Consider the following 27305-nt stretch of genomic DNA (forward strand, 5'->3'; position numbering starts at 1 on the left):
ACTTTCAAATATGAGTTCGAATAGTATTATGCGGTGCATTTCCTGTGAGTGAGGAAACTCGACTTACATACCATCTTAGCTAAGATATTGTTTTTCGCCATGTTTTGCTTCCTGTATGATATTTTAAAGCTTTAAGATAGATTTTTTACGGATATGGTTAGTTTAGAATATGATCAACAAATTATGCATAAATTAACAACAAATTATTTTATATCGAACCAAGCTATTACTGAATATAAAAGAAAACACTGTAGCGATAGAAATCAAAGATAGCACGTGCTTGAGAGTGAATTGACCTGTTGGTAAAAACACATCGCTCCTCAACACTTAGAAACCCTTTATTAAAATATTTTGGAGGCGTATCAATAAACTGAAAATCAGAACAAACATACAAATTCGTATAAGTCATGAACATACATGTAATATAATTACTGCATTTGAATTATATTTCTGTCATCCGTAACGAAGATTTAGAAGGAAAATACTTGAATGGTGATACTTGGTACCCAACCATAAACAAAATAAAATAAACGAACCGAAATGTGTACCCTGTGTTGGATAGATGAAACACTAACCTATTCTAGAGACTTACCAAGAAAATATATAAATATATATTTAACTAATTAGCGAGAAATTAATTTATCCGAAATTGCCATGAAGAATGATTTATATTGCTTGGATTCTATCACAATATTTTTTTTTTCTTGAAAATACTGAGGGCGATACTTGAGTCTAAAATTGGTAATTCATGAAAAAATATTTCGATGTCAAAACTTGATGTTTGCACAAGAAAATTATTTTGAACTTTTAGTGGAATGTCTCACTTGTCATGAAACGAGTTCGTCATATGTATCCCATTTAATTCCATCACTTGATAGTACTTGACTAGGTCGAGTCAAGAATGAACCGAGTAACGGTTCAATGATCAGTTTTGGGAAGTAAGCAAACCCTAAGGACTGTTCAGTTTATAAAGAGGACACTTAGTATTGTCGATGTTTTTAAACCATCATTTTTTTCGAAATCTGTTTGCTTTTCGTTGAATATATTGTTTGGCCTTCTAGAAATGAAATCCAATTATCAACGAAATAATTTGGGATATTCATAATAATCTAAATTTGTTGGATTTTCAACAGCTTCAACCGTTTATATCCCGTTTTCGGGCTACCACAGGCTCTACTGTTTCTAGATATTGACAAATAATTGACAGTGTGTTTCTTTCCGATCTTCTTGATGATTTTGTTGACATGCCGATTTACAATTTCCTTACAAACTGTCAATTTTGCTTATACAAAATTCTGTTGGGAAGCTTATGTTTACGCGAAATTCGAGAATCATTGACAATTGGCGCCGTTTTGTTGAATTTAAACTGCTTTATCTCTTTTAAAAAATTACAGTTGATTGACAGTGTATTATAATATGCGATAAAGCAAACTCCATCGAAATTGACCAATCTATCTGTATAATATCGTTATGTAAAAGTGTCCTCTCAATAAACCGAACAGTCCTTATCATGCGGCATATCAAACATCAGGATTTCAAACGTTCTGACATTATATGGTTTTGTACTCACTAGACCATATTATAACTGATTGGAACCGATTATAGATTATCAAATCCCATCATGTAGCAACCCAACTTCATAGTTTTATAACATTTTATGGTAGTTTTTCACTTCATGGACCATATGTGAACCCTTTTAGCATTGTTGTGCTGGTTCGAATGGAGAAAAATGTTACCCAGGAAATAGAAGGTATCATATAATGCAGTAACTTTCGAAAACATAATGTTTGGTATGACAAATGATTTGTTTCTTCTTTTCCAATAACTACACATTCTACCTGGAATTTGGCTCGCTATTTAACTTAGTGTTCTATTAGCGTTGCTGTAGTTTTTCATTGGAATCTTTTGTGGCAGCGTTGCTTACACTATGCCCTGGGTTCCGAGAATATTTTTAACCCGGAAACATCCAGGACCGGCCGAGAATCTAACTCGCCATCTCCGGATTGGCAATGCGACGGTATTGCTTGCAAGGCTAACTGGATGCGGTGTTTGCCTATTTCTCGAAATTGACCCTTGAACCAGTTACCAGGTTTATCCGACTACCGATTCCAATCAGTTCAAATATGATTCAGGAATTAAAAAACTAGCATCGAAGTGCCACTACTTTTTAAATCATTAAGTTTAGTTCAACCTGAGGGTCGGGGGTTCGAATCCCATCGAAGGACATTTTTCAAATCAAAATCTTGCACATAATGTACATTAGAGTGATTCAAATTTTGACTTTTTTGCTCCCCTGTGCTTCAACGATGGCATTTGCTATTTTAATAGTCCTCCTAAATTTTTAGCTGATTTGGATGTAATTTGATTGTGCACGTGCCATTTGAAGGTTATATGAAAATTACTATGAGAGTTACCACTTATGTAAAGGATCGTTTCTTGAAGCAGCCCAGAAAATATTTGATGGATTGCCATCATAGTATAGATCCTAAGCTGAAAGTCAGTTGTTGTTGCGAAGCAATTTGTCTTTTGTGAACAAAACTATAAAGAAAACAGAAATGCTCATTATTGATGTTGATGTTATTCTTTTGCGTGATAAATTGAATTTCCCACAATTCAGTATTTCCTTATAAATTTTGTTGCCATCATCAAATCGTTTAGCAACAACGACGACATTTTCCCTTGTTAAATTGCCTATGTTGCCAACGTATTCATACATTTTTATTGCTTAATGGGCAATGATGCGAAACGGTTTTTCACAAAAGTTAGTATTTTCATAGTAATTTTCATACAAGCTTAAAACTGCTTGTGCTCAGTCAAATTTCATCCAAATTAGCTAAAAATTAAGGACGATTATTAAAATAGCAAATGCTATCGTTTAAAGCAAGGGGGGGGGGGGGCAAAAAAGTCAAAATTTGAATCACTCTAATGTACATATTTACATCTGAGTTTCCAGAACATTGTTAATCATTAAGTTTGCTAAACCACATCATGAAATTTGGACAATTACTCGGTCAACACGACCATCGGCTCCAATCGGATCAAATGCGGTCCAGGACGTACATAACTAGCATAGATTGCCATAACTATGAAATCATGAAGTTTGATGTGTCGCATGATGGTCTGAAAAATGGCCAAAACCAAAGTAGCATATTCTGGAAATTCATAAATCCCCTGAAACTTGAATAGATTCTGTTTCTTTCGGTGAAAGTTGCGAAAACAAATGTTAAAATGACACAAAAGCTACAGCAATAAACCTTTTAATTTTTTTTTCAAATGGGGGGTTGTAACGGAAGGGTTAATAACTGTGTAAGTGCTTGACAGGGAATCAATATTCGAGCAACGCCTAACAATATACTCTTTGTCGTCAACAGAGTTTGTTACTGACAAACTCACCTCGCAACAAGCCTTTGTCAGAAGCCAAACACAATATGACAATAATCATTTGGCTTACATGCTCTGATATCTCCGAAAATAACACTATGGGTGGGTAACGTGGAGGGTTAACGCCCTTTCGGTGGGCTTTGATCCCACGACCCCAGTACGCTAGACAGGTGCTTTCCCTACTAAGCTACAAAGGACCTCCGTCGTCCTCCGCAGCTTAGCAGATGAAATCAAATTCCCAGCACCGGGCAATTAACTTTGAATGTACTGAACTCGAGTGGCGATCTTTCTTCACTTGTGTAGTCGGGTCGGGATCTGACAACCAACTGGCACAACCTCACACAGCCCTACTTCATTGAGTGCCGTTGCTGATGAAGCATTTGTATAGGAGCCGGACAATACTAAATACTCATCCTACTTGGTTGGCATGTGTACAAAAATACATATGAGAAAGTCAGTTCTGGAAATGTATTGCGAGAGTTTGGCTGGTGCCCGGTGCAGGGAATTTGGTTTCATCAGTACCAGCTAAGCTGCGGAGGACGACGGAGGTCCTTCGTAGCTTAGTAGGGAAAGCACCTGTCTAGCGTACTGGGGTCGTGGGATCAAAGCCCACCGAAGGGTGGTCACCCTCAATACCTTTTCCGAACTACATATATCCCATGTTGTACATATGCATAATCGAGTTTCAGACATAGTACTTAATCAATATTTTAACACCACAACACAAGGTTCGAGGCCTCTACATCCTCTACATCCTTGGTTGCGCCCACCCATCTCACTGCGCTCCCCGTTATTCAGAAACGAACATTATCTTTGCAGGGTTGCTTTCCGGCATTATTGCAAAATGCCTCCCCATTGTATTTTTCCCGCTCTACATGGTCTATAACGTCGTTGGGACCTGATATTCACGGCATTTTTAGGATTTGCCTTTCAGTAAAGATATGGTCCGTTGTCGACCTACCGTCGACGAAGCCGGCGTGATAACTTCCCACTAACTCATTCACTAGTGGTGACAGACGACGGAAGATGATTTTCTTCTGAGCCCTTCTTCCACTCCTCTGGTAGCTGTTATGTTTCTATTATTCTGACTATCAGCCTGTTCGGACGAGTTGCCAGCTATTCCGGATCCATCTTAATGAGTTCTGCTCCGATACTAACCTAACCGGCTGATTTTTGTTCTTTAGCTGTTGGATGGAATCAACCCCATTTTAGTCGAACTGCTGCTTCCAACTTTCGGGCACTACACATTCATCCGTCATGGGGCTCCTATCCCTATTCCTACACTTCTCGGTTAGCGGCATAAAGCCTTTGCAGGTTACATTGAGCTTCTGATAGATAGAACTTTCGTGTTTCTTGATAAGGCACAGCTGCTCCATCTTTACGCACACCTCTTTTTCCAGGCGATGTTTCTTTCCCTGAAATATGCGGGTCTGCTGTATCTGACGTTACGTCGTTCTACGCGACCGCCCGCTCTGCGTCCTTCTCATGCAGAATCTTTCTATACTCTTCGTTGAACTAATCGTTCCGTCGATTTCATCCCACATACCTGAATCGAATCGAACCCAGCCACCCTCAGCATGGTCCTGCTTTGTAGCCGCGCGTCCTACCGCATGGCCAAAGAGGGTAAGAGGCTATGGACCGTGAAATGGGGTCTATTTCATAACACGAAGCGCCAACGGTACGGGGACCTTGGCTTCGGAGTTGACGTGGGTAATGTGTCGAACTATTGGCGACTCATGCCGAGATGTTGATGGTTGGTCGGGCGTCAACATTTGAAGAAGTTACTCAAAGTGCTCGAACCAACATTGCAGATGATCAGTTGGGTCGGTGAGTAACTAATCTGTCATTTTACTGGCATCCTCGGATTCATCCTTGTTCCACTCATGCGTCGTGTCGTGGGACATTGTAGATGAAGAGGCGAATATCGCCAGTTGCTGCAGGTTTCTTTCTTCGTCGGTCAGAGTCCACTCAAGCTCGCATGTCGTGTCTGCAGCAGTTTTTAACTGTGGTTGTGCGGTTCTTACCCATTCTTTCGCGGCCTTTGAAAAAGCGTTATACCGTCGTTCGGAGTGACATTGGGCCTAGGGGGTAAGATTGGGCCAAAAACGAAAAATGTTTCAACTCCTAATATCTCAGAAACTGTTACGAATTTTGATGAAAACTTCAAACGGTTAGAAAATATATTAAAATTCGCGTCTAGGAAATCACAAAACAAATTCCAAGAACTAATTGTGCTCGTACGATAATGCTTAGAATTTGAATGTAAAACTATTGAGCGAATGAACCCGTATTAAAATAGTGTCAGTAATGCCCCACAAATCTATTACATAACTAGTTTTTAGATCGATGGATACCTGGTTATCATGTTACGATAATCTGTTGTTGTTTTATCGAATTTGATTAATATTTATATAACGGTTCTGGTTTTTCGTAGCAACGAGCAATGAACGCTAAAAAAATTTAGGGTTGTATACAAGACACGACCGCTCGACGTAAACTACGTAAAACCAAATATAGTAACTGAACCAACTATTCCGCTCTATATAGAAGTGAAGGAACCATCCCACGACAATACTACCCAGGGAAGGAGTAGGGACTCCACTGTCTAGCGGCTGGGCCACCCCATTCATACAACCCAGTTCAATAATAGATAATACCCTGAAAATATGGAAATTACCAAGGATTGGAACGCGCTGAATAGGGGATGCACGATGCATGAAAGAACTAAAATTTTCAATAGTTTAGCGTTGATAATCAATAGTTTCAATATTACTGGCAAATTGGTGGAAAGTTTACGAATCGATTGATATATAAATCATTAAAATCCATTGAAAGATAAAAGACCTATTAATGTTACAAATCTTACATGATTTCGTGACGGTCTCCAGTTTTGAAATTCTCATTTGACACCCTGTATCAGAGTCTTCCCCTTAGACGTAGTTTACGTCAAAAGGGGTGAGATTGGGCCAAGCCTTCAGTTGATTTGCCTTACATAGTTGGTAAGGGCCGTAATGTAGGCAATTATTTTGAATGAACGATTGAATCGTTTCATCGTCACCGCTGAACTTTATTGTATGTGGCCCAATGTCACCCCCTGTGCGGGGTGAGAATGGGCCAATTTTGAACAACATATAACTTTGAAGAATTTCCATAATTCATTATTTTTTCCTCACACAGCGGTAAATTTATTATTCAAGCTTGTACCAAACTAATTAAAACTTGATTCCAATGTTAACTACTAGAGCTTTGTAACATTTACTTGTAGCATACCACATTTTGGCCCAATGACACCCCCGTTGGCGGTACCTACTTTTTTTCCTGAATGCGTTTTTGCTTATTTCGACAAAGGCGCTTTTGATGGCCGTCTACTGCTCTTCCATGCTGCCACCTTTCGGAACATCCGCTGCTAGAGTTACAAATTATCTAATGAACGATCTATTCACAGCTGGATCTTCTAGTTGGCGTGTGTTGAATAGTCGGCCTAACCTATCTACCCTCCGCCGAATCCGTGTAATGCATAGTCGAATATCGTTAATGAGAAGGTCCTTATTTTTAGTTCATGTAGATGATTTGATTTTCAGTATGTTCATCACGAGAGACTACCCGAGCAAAGCTTGAGAGCAAATCGATAACTTGTTTTGATGTTGTGAAATCGCCGATTATGATTACTATCGATGAGCGCAAATCGAAAACTAATTTTGATGTTGGTTCCGATAACAAAACTGAGTCTTTACAGTTTGATGTCAGATCATACGATTTAGAAATCTATAAGGTACCCCGGGGCAAGTGAAAATACGGGGTAAGTGGGTACTATGGCTGCCAATTAATCGGTGAACGTTTTTAATGGTAACAATGTTCTAGAAAGATGAAGCAGAATTATCAACGAATTCGCCTGACACAAAAAAAATTGGAATCAAAACCATTTGCGGCACCATACTAATGGTATTGTTTAATCATGACTTTAAACTACCGGCAAAATCTATTACTTTTATTCAAATTCAATGAATTTCCAAAAAATAGTCGTTTCTAAATTCATTATTGATGTGGAAAGTGAATATTTTGAGCAATTAAATAATTGTGTGACATCGAAAACGATTTAAAAATTTTGATTAAAGACAAAATCTGAAATTTTCACTTGTCTTTAAGTTTTAACATACATGGGGCAAGTGGGACATATTTGAAAAACATTTTCGATAGAGCCATTCTACCTGTTTTTAGATTGTTTTCTAGTGAAAAATAACTTCGACACTTATATATCATATGGATCTGAATCAAATGCAGTTGATATCGTTGGTTTCGTTGTTAAGAAGAAGTGTACAGTTGATTTACCAAATGTGTATTTTACTTTCTGGAAATTATTTTCTTCATGTAAAATGCAAGTTATAACTATGCGAAATTTTCCGTTTACAATGCAATTATTCTACAATAGATCAACAGTTTTTTCTTGTGTTTTGTTATTTTTAAACATCGCATCAGATTAACAGATTTTCAGATAAATAAATTGCCTAAGACATAAATTGGCCATTTCGTTCTATTACAAATTTACAACACTGCGCATCGCATGAATAAAAACGTTCCTTTTGAAGTTCTAATTTATGTAATAATTTGTGTTCTAAACAGAGAAACATTCATTCGAAAAGTGAACAAAGATTTGCTCATCTCTTCCATCTAACACATTTGGTAAGAAAGTAAGCTAATGGAAAGCCAGACAAAAGCCAATTAAACAGTAAACAGGCTGTTGTCTTGTTTTTATATTTGCTAACATTGTAATCCCTTTCTTTTTGCCAAAAACAAAAGTCTGACAAGCAATAAACCTCCATCCATGATCGGAAATACTACGACTCAGAAATTACATGAACATTATATCTGCATTCTTCAAATTAGTTTCGTCCGACAGTATAAAACAGAATAGGTCCCACTTGCCCCGTTTGAAGGGGTAAGCGGATCCCACAGGTAAATTTATTTATGTCACTACCAATATTTTTGTAACTGAATAAATGGCTTACAACACGTCTACACTTCAACAACGGAAGCATATAATGATGTATCCGAGGTTAATGTCCTGAAATACCCTGTTATCTAAGTATGCGTTGATGATTTTGCTGAACTAACGTTTTTTTAGGTCCCACTTGCCATGGGGTACCTTAGCAAAATAAGATCAAAATATGTAATCAATTTTAATGTTTATATTTGAAAATAAATTATATGTTCTCATTATGTTTTCAGACTTTGTTCGGGTAGCGTGACTTGGGCACGATGAGGAAAAAACTATCCCTCATTTGTTATTGCTATAGCATGGTTTCCCAAACTGTGGGTCCCGACCCCCAGGGGGGTCGCGAGCGAATTGTTGGTGGGTCGCGTAGAACAAATAATAATTGCAGCTCGGATGCCGAACCTTTTGATAATTTTCTTTCAGGAACATAATTTCAAGTTCAAACCGCATTTTATTTTAAATAGTCATCACCACACTATTTTAGAAAACATTTATGCCTAAAAGATGTCCCCTTAATGAAGTAAAAAAATACGCTAACATTTTGACAAACAATATCATGTTCGTCATTTTTTGAATTTGTACATGTAAGCTAACGTGAATATTTTTTAGAAGGAAGAAGCCGAAACAGATGACATTCTGATTCAATTAATGCTTAATACTACTTGGTAAAATGCATTTTTTCATAAGTGGGTCGCGAGACATATAGAATTTTGCTAGGTGGGTCGCATACCCAAAAGTTTGGGAAGCTCTGTGCTATAGAGTTCTGCAAACAGCTCACCGTTTTCGATGATTTTCCAAGACCATAACGCCCCATGACACGTTTATAGTTGATGTTGTCGAAACCGATCTTTGCAGTGGCCATTGTAGATTTTGATGTCGCCCTTCGTAATGCTAACCACGACGGCATTCAGTTTACTCTAAAAAACCCTGATTAATCCACCTAGCGGTGATGGTGCCTTTCTCGTGCATTATAAAAATAGTATTTTGGCCATTACTATTGAGCCCATAGTCCGATCTGGCCAATTTTCAATAGGAAACAATGGGAGAGTATTCTGCGTCGAATGTAACTTGTTGCGAGTAAATCGGTTAAGGATAACTGCCTGAAAAATGAGTGACATTTTTTTACTCAATTTTTCTATAAAAATGTGGTATTTTGGCCATAACTTCCGAGCCCATAGTCCGATCTGACCAATTTTCAATAGGAAACAATGGCAGAGTATCCTGCGTCGAACGCGAGCAAATCGGGTCAGAATAAGTACCTGAAAAATGAGTGACATTTTTTTCTGTAAAAAAATGGTATTTTGGCCATAACTTCCGAGCCCATAGTCCGATCTGACCAATTCTCAATAGGAAACAATGGCAGAATGTCCTGCGTCGAATGCAACTTGTTGCGAGTAAATCGGTTAAGGATAAGTACCTAAAAAATGAGTGACATTTTTTTTGGGTGGGTGCGCACAGACGCACACACACACACACACACACACACACACACACACACACACACACACACACACACACACACACACACACACACACACACACACACACACACACACACACACACACACACACACACACACACACACACACACACACACATACACACAGACATCACCTCAATTCGTCGAGCTTAGTCGATCGGTATATAACACTATGGGTCTCCGGGCCTTCTATAAAAAGTTTGTTTTTGGAGCGATCATATAGCCTTTACGTATACTTAGTATACGAGAAAGGCAAAAAGTCAAAATATTTGTCCTGCAACACGGCAACATCGGTCAGCGCTTAACATTGAATTATCGTAATGGTCCTGATCATTGTTCCGAACCAGGAATAAAAGTATCATCGTGTGAGCCTCATGATATACAAATGCAAAAATGGTATTGGCTTAGAAACCTTGCAGTTAATAAACTGTGGAAGTGCTTAATGAACAGCTGCGATGCTGGATATAATGCCAATGAAGAAAAAACAGAATAAATGCGCTCCGAACGACACACGGTCGCTTCGGTAGGGACTGCTTGCGGGTACTTGCATCATTTGTATTATTATTTAAATTTATTTTTTGAATTGTAATGCTTGAACTGAGGAGTCTCCATTTAGCCTTGCATGCAAAGGCGTAGGATTGCCAATCCAGAGATGGCGAGTTCGAACCTCGGTCCGGTCCAGGATGTTTTCGGGTGGAAAAAATTCTTGACTCCCTGGGCATAGTGTATCCATTCTACTTGCCATACAAGATAAATACTCCCATGCATTGGCAGGCATAGATAGCTTTCAATTAGTAACTATGGGAATGCTAATAGAACACTAAGTTGAAAAGCAGGCCAAGTTCCAGTTGGAATGTAGAGCCATAGAAGATTAAGAACACTTGAACTGATCACATCTCTACCCCTACACTACAATGTTATGTAATTTGTGAACAAGCCACATTGCCACCAGACAAACATTACACAATAATACTTCGCAACCACTATTATGTTCTTGATTTTTCTCAAAAATGTAAGAGGAGAGGATAAAGTATACCTACGTGATGAGGAAAATATTCCCACAGATATTGTAAATCACTCTGGAGTTCAATAAATATAGCAACCCATTATTTCCGTACATGCCCGTAGATATCAAGATCATGAGTACCTGTTGTACTTCTTTGTTGGTATTACTGTCACTTAAAGCCAACACTTTCTCAGTCATAAACTGCGAGCTTTCAAAGCAAAGTTGCCATTTTTTGCATTCGTATATCATGTGCCTAATACGATAATTTGTTTTTGCCCAGAGAAGTCGAGACTATCTCCAACCCTCCTTGATCGAACCGGGAATCTAACCCAGCCACTCTCAGCATTTCATTTATTTAGTTTATCAAAACTGAACAGATAACACTGAATCAACAATTTGACGCCACAATACGCGATTCGAGGCCGCATCTCTCCTTCCTCAAATGCGTCCCATGCTCGCCGCGGCGGTCGTTTACACCGAACATTGTGTATGACGGATAGTTTTGGGTGCAGTTTAACTTTCACCAGATAGATGTGTGGTAGATTTGTGGTCGATTTGTGATTCTGTCTGCAGTGGTGATCTCCAGGTGTACCGATACGGGAGGCTGTGTTGGAAGTAGGGCTGTGAATGGCCATATTCTTGGAGGCGGCGAAATCAATTAGTCGTAGGCCGTTTTCGTTCGTCGGCTGTGAGCGCTGAACTTTCCAATAGTCCTCTCCTCCTCCTCTTGGCCAACCTGAGCGTTCAAATCTCCTATGATGATTTTGACGTCTTGGCTTGGGCAGCTGTCGTACTCACGTTCCAGCTGCGCGTAGAATGCGTCCTTATCATGATTAGGGCTTCCGGAGTATGGGCTATGGACTTTGATCATGTTGAAGTTGACGAACCGGCCTTTGATCCTCAACCTGCACATTCTCCAATTGATCGGCCACCACCCGATCACGCGCCTTTGCATTTCGCCCATCACTATGAAAGCTGTTCCCAGCTCGTGTGTGTTGTCGCAGCTCTGGTAGATGGTATGATTATCTCTAAACGATCGCACCATTGATCCCTTCCGACAAACCTCCTGCAGCGCTAGAATGCCGATGAAGTTGAGAGATTTGCAGTTCCACGAACCGAGTTTCCAATCGCTAGTTCCTTTTCGTCATAGTATTCTTCGCCGATGGTTCTGGTCTCTTGTTGATTGTTCGTTGCGTATGTTTTTTTAAAGGCTGGCTTGCAAGGCCTGACACCAAACCCCCTAAATTTCCAGAGGACCATTCCTCCTTATTCCCGGTGGACCATGGTGCACAGTTTCACTTAGAGTCCCTCGCTGGCACTCGGACGATGATAAGCTGCCCCTAACATGGAAAACAAACGCTGTTGTGAGCCGATCATGACATGGAGAACGCTCAGTAAGATTTGCACATCCGGAGAGGAGCAAACCCCCCCTTCCCACACCACACTAACAACACTAACCTACAATTATGGTTTACGATCGTGGAGTTCGATACAAACAATGATTGAGAAGCGATAAGTACAGGAAATACTAAACTGTTCCATAAATGTGGGAAAATCTTGCCGTGGTCACAATTATGGAACAATGATCAATTCAATTGTTTTCGAATAAATCAAATTTAGAGCATTTTGAGCATGTGAAGCAGTCAAAGTCATGATGGATTGCTAGGTAGATATCTAATATTGCTGATAGAAAATCATTTCCATTGGAAACAGTGAATTTGATTGTGAAATTATTACTTTTTGGCAAAAGTGTTCCATAATTGGTTCCATAGGTTCTACTACATGAAGTTGTTAGCAATCCGAAATATATTTATTTTCAATCAGTTAATATGTACCGCTAGCTTTGACAAACTATAGGGTAGAGTGGGGAAAGATGTGTTACCTAAGGCGAATCTTCTTCTTCTTCTTCTATATATATAAAAATGAATTTCTGTCTGTCTGACCCTTATAGACTCGGAAACTACTGAACCGATCGGCATGAAAATTTGTATGCAGAGGTTTTTGGGGCCGGGGAAGGTTCTTAAGATGGTTTGAGACCCCTCCCCCTTTGGAAAGGGGGGCTGCCATACAATTGAAACAGCAATTTTGATAATTATTCAAGCTAAAGGAACCAAATCGGGCGTGTGGATGTTTTGGAAGGGAAGATGTGTTTCTGTGGCGGTTCGAATCCCCTCCTCCTTCTGGAAAAGGGGGCTCCGATACAAATGAACAGGGTGGCCACCGAACCGGGAAATACGGGAAAAGAGGGAAAACGACGGGAAATTGAAGTCACCGGAAAAAAACGGGAATTCAAGACATGTACAGGGAAAAATAAAATTTCGTCAAGTTACATTCAAAACTCTTCAGATTTATTGTTTAATGTTTATTACTCAGTCACATTCTAACTGAATTATTTGATTTCAGTATATTGTATGTGTGAGGTACAAAAAATAAGTAGACCTTCTCCCTAATCCAGTTTGTATTGCCACTAGCTCATTTTGATATCAATTTCGAATGACATCTTCTTATATACATAAAAATGAATTTCTGTCTGTCTGAACCTTATAGACTCGGAAACTACTGAACCGAACGGCGTGAAAATTGTATATGCAGAGATTTTTGGGGCCGGGGAAGGTTCTTAAGATGGTTCGAGACCCCTCCCTGCTTAGGAAAGGGGCCCCCATACAAATGAAGCAAAAATTTCTGCATAACTCGAGAACTAATTAGAGAATAAATCAAATTTAGGCGAAACGAAGTTCGTCGGGTCTGCAAGTATATCATAAATATTCAGTTCAATCAAAGTGAATTGCCTATTTTCCAGGTATTAGGCCACCCGACTTTTTTAACCTTTTAACCAACTAAGCTACGAAGGACCTCCTGTTTGGCCATTTTAGACATGGATACTACAGAACCGATCGGCGTGAAAATTTGAATACAGGGATTTTTGGAGTCAGGGAAGTTTCTTATGATGGGTTCGAGACACCTAGGGGAAGTGGGGCTAGCACGCCCATAGGGGTTAAAACGCGCCACCCCTGAATAAGGTTAAATATCCCCATTTTGATTATTTTCAATAGTCTATACGATAAAGCAATGAAAAATATTGCCATTGGATACATATATTTCATGATTTTTCTCTAGTTATACATGAAAAACTCGAAAAAACGATTTTTGCGTGTTTTGATGCAATTCTAGCTCAGTGGAATTTAGTCTTTCTGTCGCTGTTATACATTGATAAATTAATAATTGAGCCATGAGCCATGCTGCTTACTCGTGTTCTTTATGTTCCACACGAAATCGTCGTCAAAAATGGTTTTAAAACGATTTTATGGGCCTTCAAACTTCTGAGGTCGGTGTGGGGCATTACGCCCATGCTCATTTCTTATGACCGAAACAGCTGAAACATTCGGTTAATTGCCTTAATGTAGGCAATTAAAATGAAAATCAGTACGATAAGCACATGCGCGTTTTAACCCATCCACTGGCGCATCTCAAAATTGCTATTTGGACCTCTTGCTGACAAATATCTATGAAGATTTCTGTGTAACAGAATCTATCAATCCATTGTGGAAAAATGAAGCGTTCCACACTGCAATCGAATACTCGTTATTCATTCATGAACAACAAAGACCCAACGATTGTGAGTATGAGGATGTCTTTGAATACAATTTAGCGAACTATAAAAATATTCGAGGTAGGTTAAGTAGTGTAAACTGGCAAATAGTTTTAAGAAATGAAGAAAATGTCGAAGCATCTGTTAACACTTTTACAGATTATTATCTGACATAATCTCGCAAGAAACTCCACTAAAACGAAAACGACGTCATAACAATAATAAAGATCCAATTTGGTATAACCGGCAAATCAAGAATTTAAGAAATCGCAAGCAAAAAGCACACAAAATTTACAAAAGTCATAACAGTAATGAAAATTTAGTATATTACTTGGACGTATGCGATCAATTGAATTACGCTATCAGTAACGCATTGGAAGATTACAATTCAAAAACTGAGAGCGAAATAAAGTCCTGTCCAAAGAACTTCTTTTATTACGTAAAAACAAAACTGAAATCTAATAACTTTCCATCAATTATGCATCTTGACGAAAACGCGGGGGATAGCTCGGAAAAGAACTGTAATCTTTTTGCAGATTTTTTCCAGGAAACCTATTCTACATTTTCTGAAAATGATCGTGACCGCGACTATTTTGCATTTTTCCAGAGTTTTCAAATGATATTGGAGTGAATCAACTTCATGTCCATGACATTTTGCAGGCCCTACGTAATTTAAATGCTTCGAAAGGTCCTGGTCCTGATAGAATCCCTCCTATATTTATGAAAACCCTAGCAGTGGAACTAACCACTCCATTATTTTGGCTATTTAATATGTCACTAGAATCAGGAAAATTCCCAAATATATGGAAAAACTCATTTTTGATACCCATTTTCAAATCTGGAAAAATCAGACATACGTAATTATCGTGGAATAGCCATTGTCTCTTGCATTCCAAAACTTTTTGAGGCCATAGTAAACGAAAATTATTCAAACAAGTAAAAAACCGAATAACAGACGCACAGCATGGCTTCTATAAAGGACGTTCAAGTTCAACTAATCTTCTTGAATTTGTTGACTATACCCTGAATGCAATGGATAAAGGAAACCATGTAGAAGCTCTTTATACTGACTTCAGTAAAGCATTTGATCGCATAGATATACCCATGCTTCTATTCAAATTGAAAAAAACTGGAATTGAGCCGGGACTACTCAAATGGCTTGAATCCTACTTAAATGATCGCCAATTGATTATAAAATTTAACAACAATAGATCAAAACCCATTCAAGCCACTTCCGGTGTCCCCCAGGGCTCTCATTTGGGGCCTCTATTATTCATAATATATGTAAACAACATTTCCTTCATTATTAACAAACTTAAAGTGTTAATCTATGCAGATGACATGAAGCTCTTTTTGGAAATAGGGAATAAAAATGACCTCAACATATTCAGCAGAAAAAAAACAGCATCAAATCTCTCAATTACATTAGGAAACCAGGTTGTAGAGAAATGCGATAGAGTTAGAGATTTAGGAATTATCTTAGACTCCAAACTAACATTCATCGACCATTACAACACCATTATTCATAAAGCAAATAATATGATGGGTTTTATAAAACGTTTCTGCTATAACTTTCATGACCCATACACAATTAAAACATTATATATTGCTTATGTAAGGTCGATGCTGGAATATTGCAGCATTGTATGGTCTCCATTTTCAATAGCACACGAAGAAAGATTAGAATCAGTACAAAAACAATTCCTATTATTTGCTCTTCGTAAATTAGGTTGGACAACATTCCCACTTCCATCATATGAGGCACGCTGCAAGCTTATAAACATTCAATCTTTGAAAGAGCGTCGTGAAACTGCAATGGTTTCATTTATTAACGATATAGTTTCGCAGCGTATTGATTCAACAAACATTTTATTACATTAAAATTATGCAAAATTCGGACCTCTCAATCATATGATGGCTATCTATAATCAACACTGCGAAACTATTGACTTTACAATGTCTCGGCAGAACCTAAAAAAATATTTTGTCACAATTCGAAACCTACACATCTAAATTTACATTAAATCGCAAAATTAAACACTACTTAACCAAACTATTTTTATTTTTATACACTATAATACCGTATTTATAGCATTAAGAAAATAAAGAAAAACATGTATATTGTATATGCACTAGTCTACGTCGGTTGACGAAATAAATAAATAAATTTTTGAAAACAAAATAATGATTTTGATTGGAAATAAAGATTTGGGTCGTCAGATTAAGCTGTGTTCAAATTAGTTGTTTTATAATTTTGTGCTTTTTAAAAAAAGTAATACCAATAACTATGATGATTACCAATAACTATGATAACTATGACTGCTTTGGGTGATCATTATGCACTAAGAAATAAGAATAAAACTAAACTGGCATACAATGTCCATCGGTTCTGTCAGAAACTTACGAAAGTTTTGCAACCAATAAAAGAAAAGAAACTTTGTAATGAGGTGCTAATGTGGTATTGTGGTGATTAAATGCCGGTTGACTCTACCATTACATGACCACGAAGCGCACAATTTAAGTGTGTCTGTTGATTAAAGCATTTCGCATTACTCGTTGTTGGTAATTATATGTATTTATTTCAAAAGTTCGTTACAAATTATCAGTCGCTTCGATATAAAACTGGCCTCCGGTTTGGACATAAAATAAAACACCCAATCAAAGCTTTAAAACTCTTTCCCTGTTTTTTTAAGTTAAATAAAAACCGGGAAAAATTGACAAAAATTATCGGGAAAAGCGGGAAAAAACCGGGAATTTGAAAATCGAATTGCAGTGGCCACCCTGAATGAAGCAAGAATTTCAGAGAATTAATAAATTTTAGGCGGAACGAAGTTCGTCGGGTTTGCTAGTTCTTAATATTTTAAAATCAACTAACTCTGATTTGACTTCTCAACATGTTTCTACCAAAAAATTTCATCTATATGTCAAAAGAATGATATAAAAAAAATCATCTTTCTCTTTTTTTGTATCATTGAAGAAAATGACTATCTTTCTATCATTTAAAAACTATCCGGGTAAGATGGCTCAAACAGCAGGGCAAACGCAAAAAAAGCGTTCCCGAATTCGTGAACCAGCAAAAATACACCGTGATTTAATTCATGGATTCGGGAACACCAGTCACGTTTTCCAGAACGTTCCAGAAAACGTGACTGTATTCCCGAATCCGTGACTGTTGTTCCCGAAAAAATACACCGTGAACTCTTTAGTTCATGAATTCATAAACGCTTTTTTTGCGTGCAAAATTTGCCTTTATGTTCATTCGTTCTACATCGACCTCGATTAGGATATCCTGATAATATTGTTTTATACATACATTTGTTTCAGCGATGCCTAAACCGGAAGCAACCAGGAAGGAAGGTACGACCAAGACGATTGTGTCGGAAATGTTAAAACCATCCTTTCAACATTACTGAAGAGAATTTTATCCCTTGACATAATGGCATGAATTATACTTTTGTAAATATGAAAAATACATAAAGTACGTGCCTCATGCTAGTTTTCCATTTATTTGATTTTCTTGAGAAAATTCCCCAGACTGAACCAACATTCGATAGTCACCATCAAGGCCTTTTTTTGCATCTGATCTTATAGCTGAGATATGGAAGATCCTGAACGATATAGACATCCCCCCATAGAAACATAATGGAATTAAATGGAAAGTACTAAACTCGTCTTAGACAGTTGATATAGTACACATGATTAGTTTATATACGAAGAAATTCGAAACAATTGTTTACACCTAGACTGGCTTTTTTAATTTATTGATTTTCCATTTAATGACTCCAATAATCATCCACCTTTCACTTAATGATACTTGACACGTGGCCTTCCGCCCAAGGTTGCCCTCGTTTGTGTGTCTACCATGCTACAACTAAAGAGGCCCGACCAGACAGATACTCAACTGAAAGTGCCACAACACTTGTCCATTCGATAAATAATTCGCTTTGATTTGAACTTTGCCATCGTAGGGTGGATCGCTTGCATGCAATATCCCACCCTATCCATAATTCTAATGGCGGTGGAGCACAAGGCAGCTCGAACGCCTGCTCGAGTTCCTGAGCGACCGAGTCCCAGTTATGAGGTTTCCTGCTGTTTCCATGGCGTACATGAAAACAAAACTGAAATTGTTTTACAAGGTTTGACCGAGTGATGTTGGCGAAAAAACAACAGTTCAATGTAAAAGAATTTTCCGCGAACCACTGCCACAATTTATGTTGTCGCAATTTGGAAGCTATCGGAAGCGGGCGTGGACTGCTTCGCTCTCGAGTTCCACCGAAGTGGAAAGGAATTTTTTATTCTCGATTTTCCTTAAAGTAAATTCAATGGAAGAAGTAAAAGTGATAAGAATCAAATTAATTCGGTAAATAAATTGCGGTGACTCGTGGCTCAATTTGGGGGAGCAAAAAGTTTAATTACCTGAAGAAACGCACCAGGTGGAAAGGAACAGTTGAAGAGTTGACAGACATTGGGAAGACCTACCCAGGAAACGACAAACGACGATGGCAACGAAATCTTCTTCGGCGACATTCGCGATCGAAGCTCGCCCATATTCGGCGACAAGGCTAGTCAGGAGTGCCCCTCAGCAGCGACCAGTTCCAGCATTTTCCATCGAGTCTCTGCAGAAGAATACTTTCGTGATGGGTCCTCCGAAGGCACAAAAACGTGAGTAACGAAACAAAGTTTTCTGTTGGAATGGGATAGTTTGTTTGTTTATGAGATCGTTCACTTTTTCCATTCGAAAATGCTTGGTTGGTTCGTAGTGAAACCTTAAACTTGTTCTGCTTCTTGGTTTTTGCATTTGATTATTGATTCTTGTCAAGATAAATTTAATTTTTTTTTATTCTCTATTCTTATATTTTTTTATTCTTTTTTATTGTTCCCTTTTCTTTTTTGTTTCTTCCTCCTTCTTTCTTTTCCCGTATTCCTTCTTCTTTCAACTTTATCCTTTTTCTAGCTTGCTTCTTTCTCCTTTTTTTCTCTCTTCCTTGTTTTTTCTTCTTTCTTTTCTCTTCATTCTTCTTCTTTTATCTTTTATCCTTCTTCAATCTGCTTGTTTCCTTCTGTCTTTTTCCTTATTCCTCCCTTTTTCCTCCTAATTCCTTCTTAATTTTTCATTCTTCTTTCTTTTCTTTTTCCTCTTCCTTTTTTCTTTTTCCCTTTTTTCTTCTGTTTTTCTTCTATGATAATCACTAATGCTCTGCCGCCCGTCCTGACCGTTATCAACAAAAAAAGCTCCATCCAAACTATTACCTTGAACTGAATTGTGAAAACTGCATCTCTGGGTGAAATTTTAGAAAATCGTTAAGCCCGTTTTGGACTTACGCTCTTTTGAAGCCGTATCTGCATGATATCTATAAAAATCAATATGATATTTCGTCAAATGCATATTTCTCAAATTCCAATGTATTGTCAGCGATAAAAGTAGTATGCTGATATACTAGTGGTGTCAGAACGTCGGCTCCAGGGGCACGTTCACCTCAATTTGGGCCTATATTCCATGTATTAAAAACAGTATAACCTCGACGAAAATCTGTTTATTAAAATTGGTATCGATAACGGAGGGGGATTTTTAAAAATAAAATTCTCTCTCTGATTTCAAATATTACAGATCCAACCTAAACTTCAAAATCTGAATCTCGTATATTTGAAGCGCAGTGGCGACAATCGGCTACAAGTACTGTCTATGGATCCACACTAGCCTGAAAAATTCGACTTTTATTGATATGGAACAGCTTGGAGTATAATATTACATGTAGCCTTAAGATTATAAAACTAATGATTGGAATAATGGCCTATTCCATATTGCGAGACCGAGAAAAAACCGAGAGCGTCAGTCACAGAACTATTGGAAACATCCGCGATAATTGCGGTCGCGATAAAGTTTCTGATAAAAATTTAAAAAGTCGGACCTGCTGCGTAAAAACACTTCTTATTCCTAGCAAGGACAATGATTCAATATTGATGGAATGTCCTTCTCTTTCATTTCACGTGAACTTCTGAATCGTTAACGTTATATTAAAAGCAGCGTAAAAATAAACTTGGCAGATTTATGGGGTGGGCTTTAAGGGGCTTTCCAGTCCATATATACCACGTGGACAAATTAGGGGTAAGGAGGGTATGGCGACGGTACGGTAAGACGCGCGGCTACAAAGCACGACCATGCTGAGGGATGCTGGGTTCGATTCCCGGTTCCGGTCTAGGCAATTTTCAGATTGGAAATTGTCTCGACTTCCCTGGGCATAAAAGTATCATCGTGCTAGCCTCATGATATACGAATGCAAAAATGCAGTTAATAACTGTGGAAGTGCTTAATGAACACTAAGCTGCGAGGCGGCTCTGTCCCAGTGTGGGGATGTAATGCCAATAAGAAGAAGAAGAAGAAGAAGAGGGTAAGGCGAATGTCCACGGTTCATACATTTTTGATAATTAATATGCATGGTGACCAGCGAACCGGGAAAACCAGGAAAACCAGGAAAAACCGGGAATTGAAAATTACCGGGAAAATGTAGGGAAATATGCAGGAAATTAAATAACCACCGGAAATTTTTCAAATCTGCATTTGTCTCTTTGTAAAAATGTTGCAGTAGTCTCAAACATCATTATTGGTCGACTCATTTACTCATTCCATTCTATTTCAAAGTTTACAAATTTCTAAAGTAGATCATGTATTTATGAAGACCCTAGATACCCCATTCAATCGAGGATCAATCGTCACCAAAGTTGAGTTATTAATTACAACTCCGGGTTACTTATACCCAGAACATGAGCAATAAACTTTGATTGCATCGATTTTTTTGTATTAAATCTGATTTGAACTTTCATTAATTTTTAATTATCCATTCGATTTGTCCAATCGATTGTCCAAATAAAAATATTTGGCATTCCTTCTCTTTTATTTCAAATATTGAAACTTTTCCAAAGCCATTCAAAAAAGCGTTTTTCCACCTCCATTTCCAACAATAATCTTGTATTCTACAAAAAAAAAATCAAATTTGTCTTTCACGATCCTCATGATGCATCAAAGAGTTGAGACGATGGAAATTTGATTCACGGTTACACATTTTATTAATTCGTAACATCATATGAGGTTTAAGTTCGGTATTCTTGTTTACGGACGAACTATACTTACAAACGTTAACAAGAATATGGACTTTCGATTAATAGAACATTGTACACATGTTCTTAGAAAATTAGGTTTATTATCAAATTGTTGAATGGTTTGAATAAATGCGATACAGAGGAGATATTTAAACATTTTATTTTTTTATATTTTTCGATATTTTTATGCAGAATTATTCTATTATAGCAATGTCTAAATAATTTGTCATGAGTTCATACTTACTAGAATAAAAAAATCAAACTAATTAAGTAAAGAAATAGTATTATTTAGCCAGCAAAAATCACTCTTCTACATTTAATTTTGCAGTTGCAGTATAATTTTTTATATGGAAATTCTGGTTTTTGATTTTTTGTCTAATACTTATATTTTTTGTACCGGGAAATTTTCCATAATACCGGGAGAAAACCGGGAAATAACCGGGAATTTGAAATTCAAAATTCACTGGCCACCCTGCATATGAGCACTTGTCCATGCCAGGGATATAACTAATCAAAACCTGTTCATGTGGTATATGGACAGTTAATAAGTACACAGTTAAAAATTCTGAAAATTACACGCCATGGAAATATTTAAACGCTTATGTTTGTGTTCAATAGCCTCTAATTTTACATCCAACTTTTTCTTGAATGCAATATTGAATACAAGCTCCATAGTAACGACGACCTGTAATTTTGAAAAGTGATGGAAAAATGGGTCGAATCGAACGGAGCCTTTTTGTTACATCATATATGCTGTAACATTTTTATACTGTGTAGGCTGACCAGATCATTTCGGTGAAAAAACAAACGCGCTTGCAAAACGGGACATGTCAAAAAACCTTGTGATAAAATTCAAGAGCTGTGGAAATTTCAAAATTTATGGGCTTAATTTTCATTTTCCGTAGAAGAAATATTGTATACGAAATCATTTACCATCAAAACCTTCTATTGTATTAAGTTAGTACAAACTACAACTACAAATATTTTAATCTTCAAAGGAACGCGGACGAAAACACGAGGAACGGAAAATTATGCAACTTCGAATATTAAAAAAAAATTATATTAATCTACTTTTATTTTAGACATAGGACATTACGGATTTTATAATTGACCAATATCAAAAACCTTTTCCAATTCTGAACATTTGAAAGAAGCACCCTGCCTAAGGTTGATTTTGGACATTAAAAGGCTAAAAAATAGTTTTTAGAAAAAATGTTTAAAGAGTAAAAGTCAAATGCAAAAAGCAATAGGGTGGGATTACTGATTTCCCGTGCCAAATCCCATTTTCATGAATATAGGTAGGAAATAATTAGCGGATAAGAATCTCAAGAAGGAAAGGACATTGATAAAATGTAATTTTAATAATTTCGATGAATATGGTTGGCGCATGAGAATAAATACAAATCTAATTAATTCACAGTACTTTTTGATCGATATTGATTTAAATTACGCTTAAAGCCCGGGAAGCTTGTCCATTGATTTCAGCTTGTCCATTGAAAAGCGGGACTCATGCAATTCGTCGTGAAAAGTAAAAAATCTGGTCAGTTTGTAGTCTGGTTTACAGCTCGGGCTCTTGGATATCTCCGCCCGATTGTATTTTAAATAAGGCCGAATTGCTAATTTTTCGTAATAGATTCTCATAAATCCCGTCCATACACATGGGAGCGAAATTTGCAATCAAGCTCCTGATGTGTAAACTAGCCTTAAAGTACGTGAGGACCTTAAATCTAGCCTTCAATCCGACCAAATTTTTCCTCGAGTTGAAACTGCCTTAAACTCGATTCTGTTCAGTTAATTTATAAATTATTTTTTCACATCTTCGTTTTTTTTACAGTGGATGATTTTGAAACATTCAGAATTATTCAGAAAGACTTTGAAAGATTCTTAATCTTTCGAAAAGAATGAAATTAATAAAAATTATGTGGTAAAGCAGATTTGAAAAAAATTATCGAATCTTACTTCGGAAGATTCAAAAACAATAGTCGAAAATGAACTCAATCTGACAATTAGAATGTCCGTCCCTGCGCTTCATTTTATTGACGTTGAGGCGTGACCTGATTTTCAAGAAATACTTCCGTTCAATCCACTCCACTGATGGAATTGGCCAAATTTTAATGCCTCCGGAATAAGCAAAAAAAACGTTAAAATGAAAATGTGTGAAAAAATCTCCCAGAGAAGTACCTGTTGTCATTAACTGTTAAAAATCTTTAGAAAAGTCGATCAATGGAAAATACAAAACGGTATAGATAGCATTCTTTTAAAAGCAACACTAATAACATAACATCTCACACTTTTTTTATGGGTTTCGTCCACTTTCTTTGTAGAGAGATGAGCATGCCGAGGGCTGCAAATATCTCTAATAAAACTCCAATAAAAACACTTTCTTTGTATTTGATTTTAGATTCCTGCCTAAAATAATATTTTCGAGCTTCTTGGAAGAATCAATGAAAAAACGGGACAAATTGAAGATTTTTTAAATTACGACGGGACAGCACAATAAGGTCTAAAAAACGGGACTGTCCCGTTAAATACGGTACGTATGGTCAGCCTAATCATAAGGTGCCTTAAGCGTACAAACGGCTTCTATGGTCATATCCCGATCTTCTCGATGCTGTAGACATTTTGCAAAATAATGCGGATTTGAGAAAGTTTGCTGACGTAAGTATGAGCTTTAATAAGAACAAATTGGGTTACTGTTCCTTGAACTCATTACATGTACCCATATAAATATCATTTGTTTTTCATTTTTGTAATTTTCTCAGCGATAAGCATATTGTATCGCAATCATCATTTTGCGAATGTTATTGGTATAGGATCATGTTAATAATAATGGAACAAATACCCTATGTGACTAACATCTGTGGCTTAAAGGTTTTGAAATATATTAAAATGTTTGCATTTCTTACTTTTCATATAAAATTTCGCCTTGACTTTATGTCGAATTGATAAGTTCCAGGGTGTCTACTCTCTGGAAAAAACCTGGAAAACCGGGAATACTCAGGGGATTTCGTTCAACATGGAAAAACCTGGAATCCTCAGGGAAATTTTAGTGAAATCAGGGAATTATTTTGAAAATACATCAAAAGTAAATTTCAATTCTTCTTCTTCTTATTGGCATTACATCCCCACACTGGGACAGAGACGCCTCGCAGCTTAGTATTCATTAAGACTTCCACAGTTATTAACTGCGAGCTTTCTAAGCCAGGTTACCATTTTTTTTTGCATTCGTATATCATGAGGCTAGCACGATGATACTTTTATGCTCAGGGAAGTCGAGACAATTTCCAATCCGAAAATTGCCTAGACCGGCACCGGGAATCGAACCCAGCCACCCTCAGCATGGTCTTGCTTTGTAGCCGCGCGTCTTACCGCACCGCGCGTCTTACCGCACCCTTTCAATTACGCTGTTGTTATTTTAACTTAGATAAATCATTTTAAAGGCTATTAACTTTCAATGCACTACTTTCTGAATTTGATGTTAATGTTAACAATTAAAATATGAAACAGAATTTTTATCGTATATTACCTTCAACGTATCTGTGTCTTTTAATGTTAAAAATCACGTAAAAAAGACTTCCAACGTGGTTTGAAGGTTAAAAAATTACGAAATCGTCGAATTTCGCAATTTTTTATGTTGCTCGGCTTGAATAGATGTCACCAACATTTAGAAATTTAATTTGCCGTATAGAAAACATATTTCACAAGTGATTTATAGTTGCGGACTATAAACCCAAACTTTCTTATAAAAAAAATCTATGAGCTAGAAGCTCTTCAAGGAAGGAAGCTCAAAAAAGTCAACCTATTATTTATCATAGCACACAAAGGTTCTTTAAAGTTTTGACTAGATTTGGCTAGTCACAACTAAACTCGAGAGGCACTTTAGTGATACCTTGTCATCCTGTTGTGTTTAATTGAAAAGGCCACTATCCACATAATCGCCTTCATATTTGAATCATTTGTTTGAGAAACTGCAAAAGTCCATTTTACACTATTTCGAGAAAACAACAAAAAACTGTTTTCGAATGAATTTGCACCGAATCTTTCGAACTCTTCGATACAGCTCATTAGTTTTTGGCAAAACTCAACACCCTGGGGCACTTTCAGTGCAAAAAATGTAAGTAGTACTCCATAATTGCTCTTCAAAGTGTGTGCACATACGTAGTTTCTCAAACAAACGAAATGTTTTCATAACTTCCTGAACAAAATTTAATTTCGTATTTTTTATCAGGATACGTATTTTTGGACGAGGATTTAGAAAATATAAAAATCTCATTTTGGCCAAAAATGTATGAAGTTTCTCAAACAAACGGTTCATTTGTCTTATCGATACTTTTTGGCTAATTTTAATCCGAAGCCATGCAAGTCTTAAAAAGTGACTCGGGTGCTGCAGAGTCTAAGAGATGGAATAAAATGGCCATTCAAGTTGATATAATTCGAGGTATTGCAAGAAAAGCTCATCATCTCAAAAAATCAAATAATTACGCAGAGTTTGAGAATTAGTTATAATTACAATGGACAACAAAAGACGATAAAAAGGCATAAGTCTCTTACAATCGTTACAAGCCACAAACACAAGCTCATCGCGACCTATGATATAAGTACGATGAAAACAGAATCGGAAAAGCACCCCACATAGACAAGCTCATTTGTTGGAGACAAAGCCTGTGTTACACAAAGTTCGCAAAGCCTATGTAAAAGAAATAAAGCTGATATTTTGTGTTATGAAAACTCATATGTGAATATGTACGTTATGTGGTAGATATTGATTTGGAAAATATATTGGAGGTAACCACTTTCCCTTCGATGGAACTCGAACCCATGACCCTACAGTACGCTAGACTGGTGATTTAACCAAAGAAAGTGGTTACCTCCAATACATTTTCCAAATCAATATCTTCCACATAACGTACATATTCACATATGAGTTTTCATAACATTGTAAATTAATGATCATGTCGGGTGGTTTAATCCCCGGAAATAGGCAATTAACTTTGATTGATTAAGTGAATCGAGCAAAAACAAGAACCTAAAGTAGTGTAAATAAGCCCTTCGAGTTAGAGTCAAAAACAATTATAATTCTATAGAATATTCTCCAAAGTTTTCTGTACTCAAACAAGTATTATAAAAATAGAAGGAAGACACATATACCCGCATATATTTCCAAATTTAGACTTGCCGAGACCGATTTTTGCATATGATTTTAGAACCTGGAAAAACCTGGAAAACTCAGGGAATTTTTTCCCGGATTTCGAGTAGACACCCTGAGTTCGTTGCCTCCTGGGAAAGTTTAGATCGTCCGAAGACCTCCAAATATCATATCACAAAGTTTCATTTAAAAGAATTTTGTAATACGTTCGCCAGGGATGGCACAATGAGTCTACTGCAACTTTAATGTCACACATGTAGAACCATGATATAGAACAACAAATGCAAGCTGAAATTAATTGGGTCCTAAAGCCCTACCTCGTTTATAGTTGCAAACGATCCAGGTAGAAGAAAAGAGCAAAACAATATCAAATTTTATTATGAATATATGAATAACTGAATAGCAAAATCTATTGTTAGTTTGTTTGATATAGTTGCTAAAATAGCAAAAATAATAACAGACATTACTCTAGCAAATAACTCATAAATAACTCATTTTGCTATTATAAGAACAAACCAATAGTAAAATATTTGCAAAAAAGTAAATATTAAAATCAGTTATTATTGATATCCCGGGTAGACTAAAACAGCAAAATAATATCAAATTTTACT

General features: G+C 37.0%; 2 protein-coding genes across 2 annotated transcripts in view; both read left to right on the forward strand.

Moving 5' to 3' along the window:
• LOC134227077 (CTTNBP2 N-terminal-like protein) overlaps positions 1-17940 on the forward strand; it is a 48998-nt gene extending 31058 nt beyond the window's left edge. Inside the window, exon 6 of the mRNA XM_062708320.1 lies at positions 17775-17940. Within this exon, the coding sequence (XP_062564304.1) occupies positions 17775-17840 (66 nt within the window). The 3' untranslated portion in view covers positions 17841-17940. The remainder of the gene's footprint in view (positions 1-17774) is intronic.
• Positions 17941-18545: 605 nt separating this feature from the next.
• Positions 18546-27305, forward strand: part of LOC134227080 (parkin coregulated gene protein homolog) — a 40145-nt gene continuing 31385 nt past the window's right edge. The window contains exon 1 of the mRNA XM_062708326.1: positions 18546-19112. Within this exon, the coding sequence (XP_062564310.1) occupies positions 18950-19112 (163 nt within the window). The 5' untranslated portion in view covers positions 18546-18949. The remainder of the gene's footprint in view (positions 19113-27305) is intronic.

The sequence above is a fragment of the Armigeres subalbatus genome, chromosome 3 (assembly GCF_024139115.2).
Source record: "Armigeres subalbatus isolate Guangzhou_Male chromosome 3, GZ_Asu_2, whole genome shotgun sequence".
Taxonomy (NCBI): Eukaryota; Metazoa; Arthropoda; class Insecta; order Diptera; family Culicidae; genus Armigeres; species Armigeres subalbatus.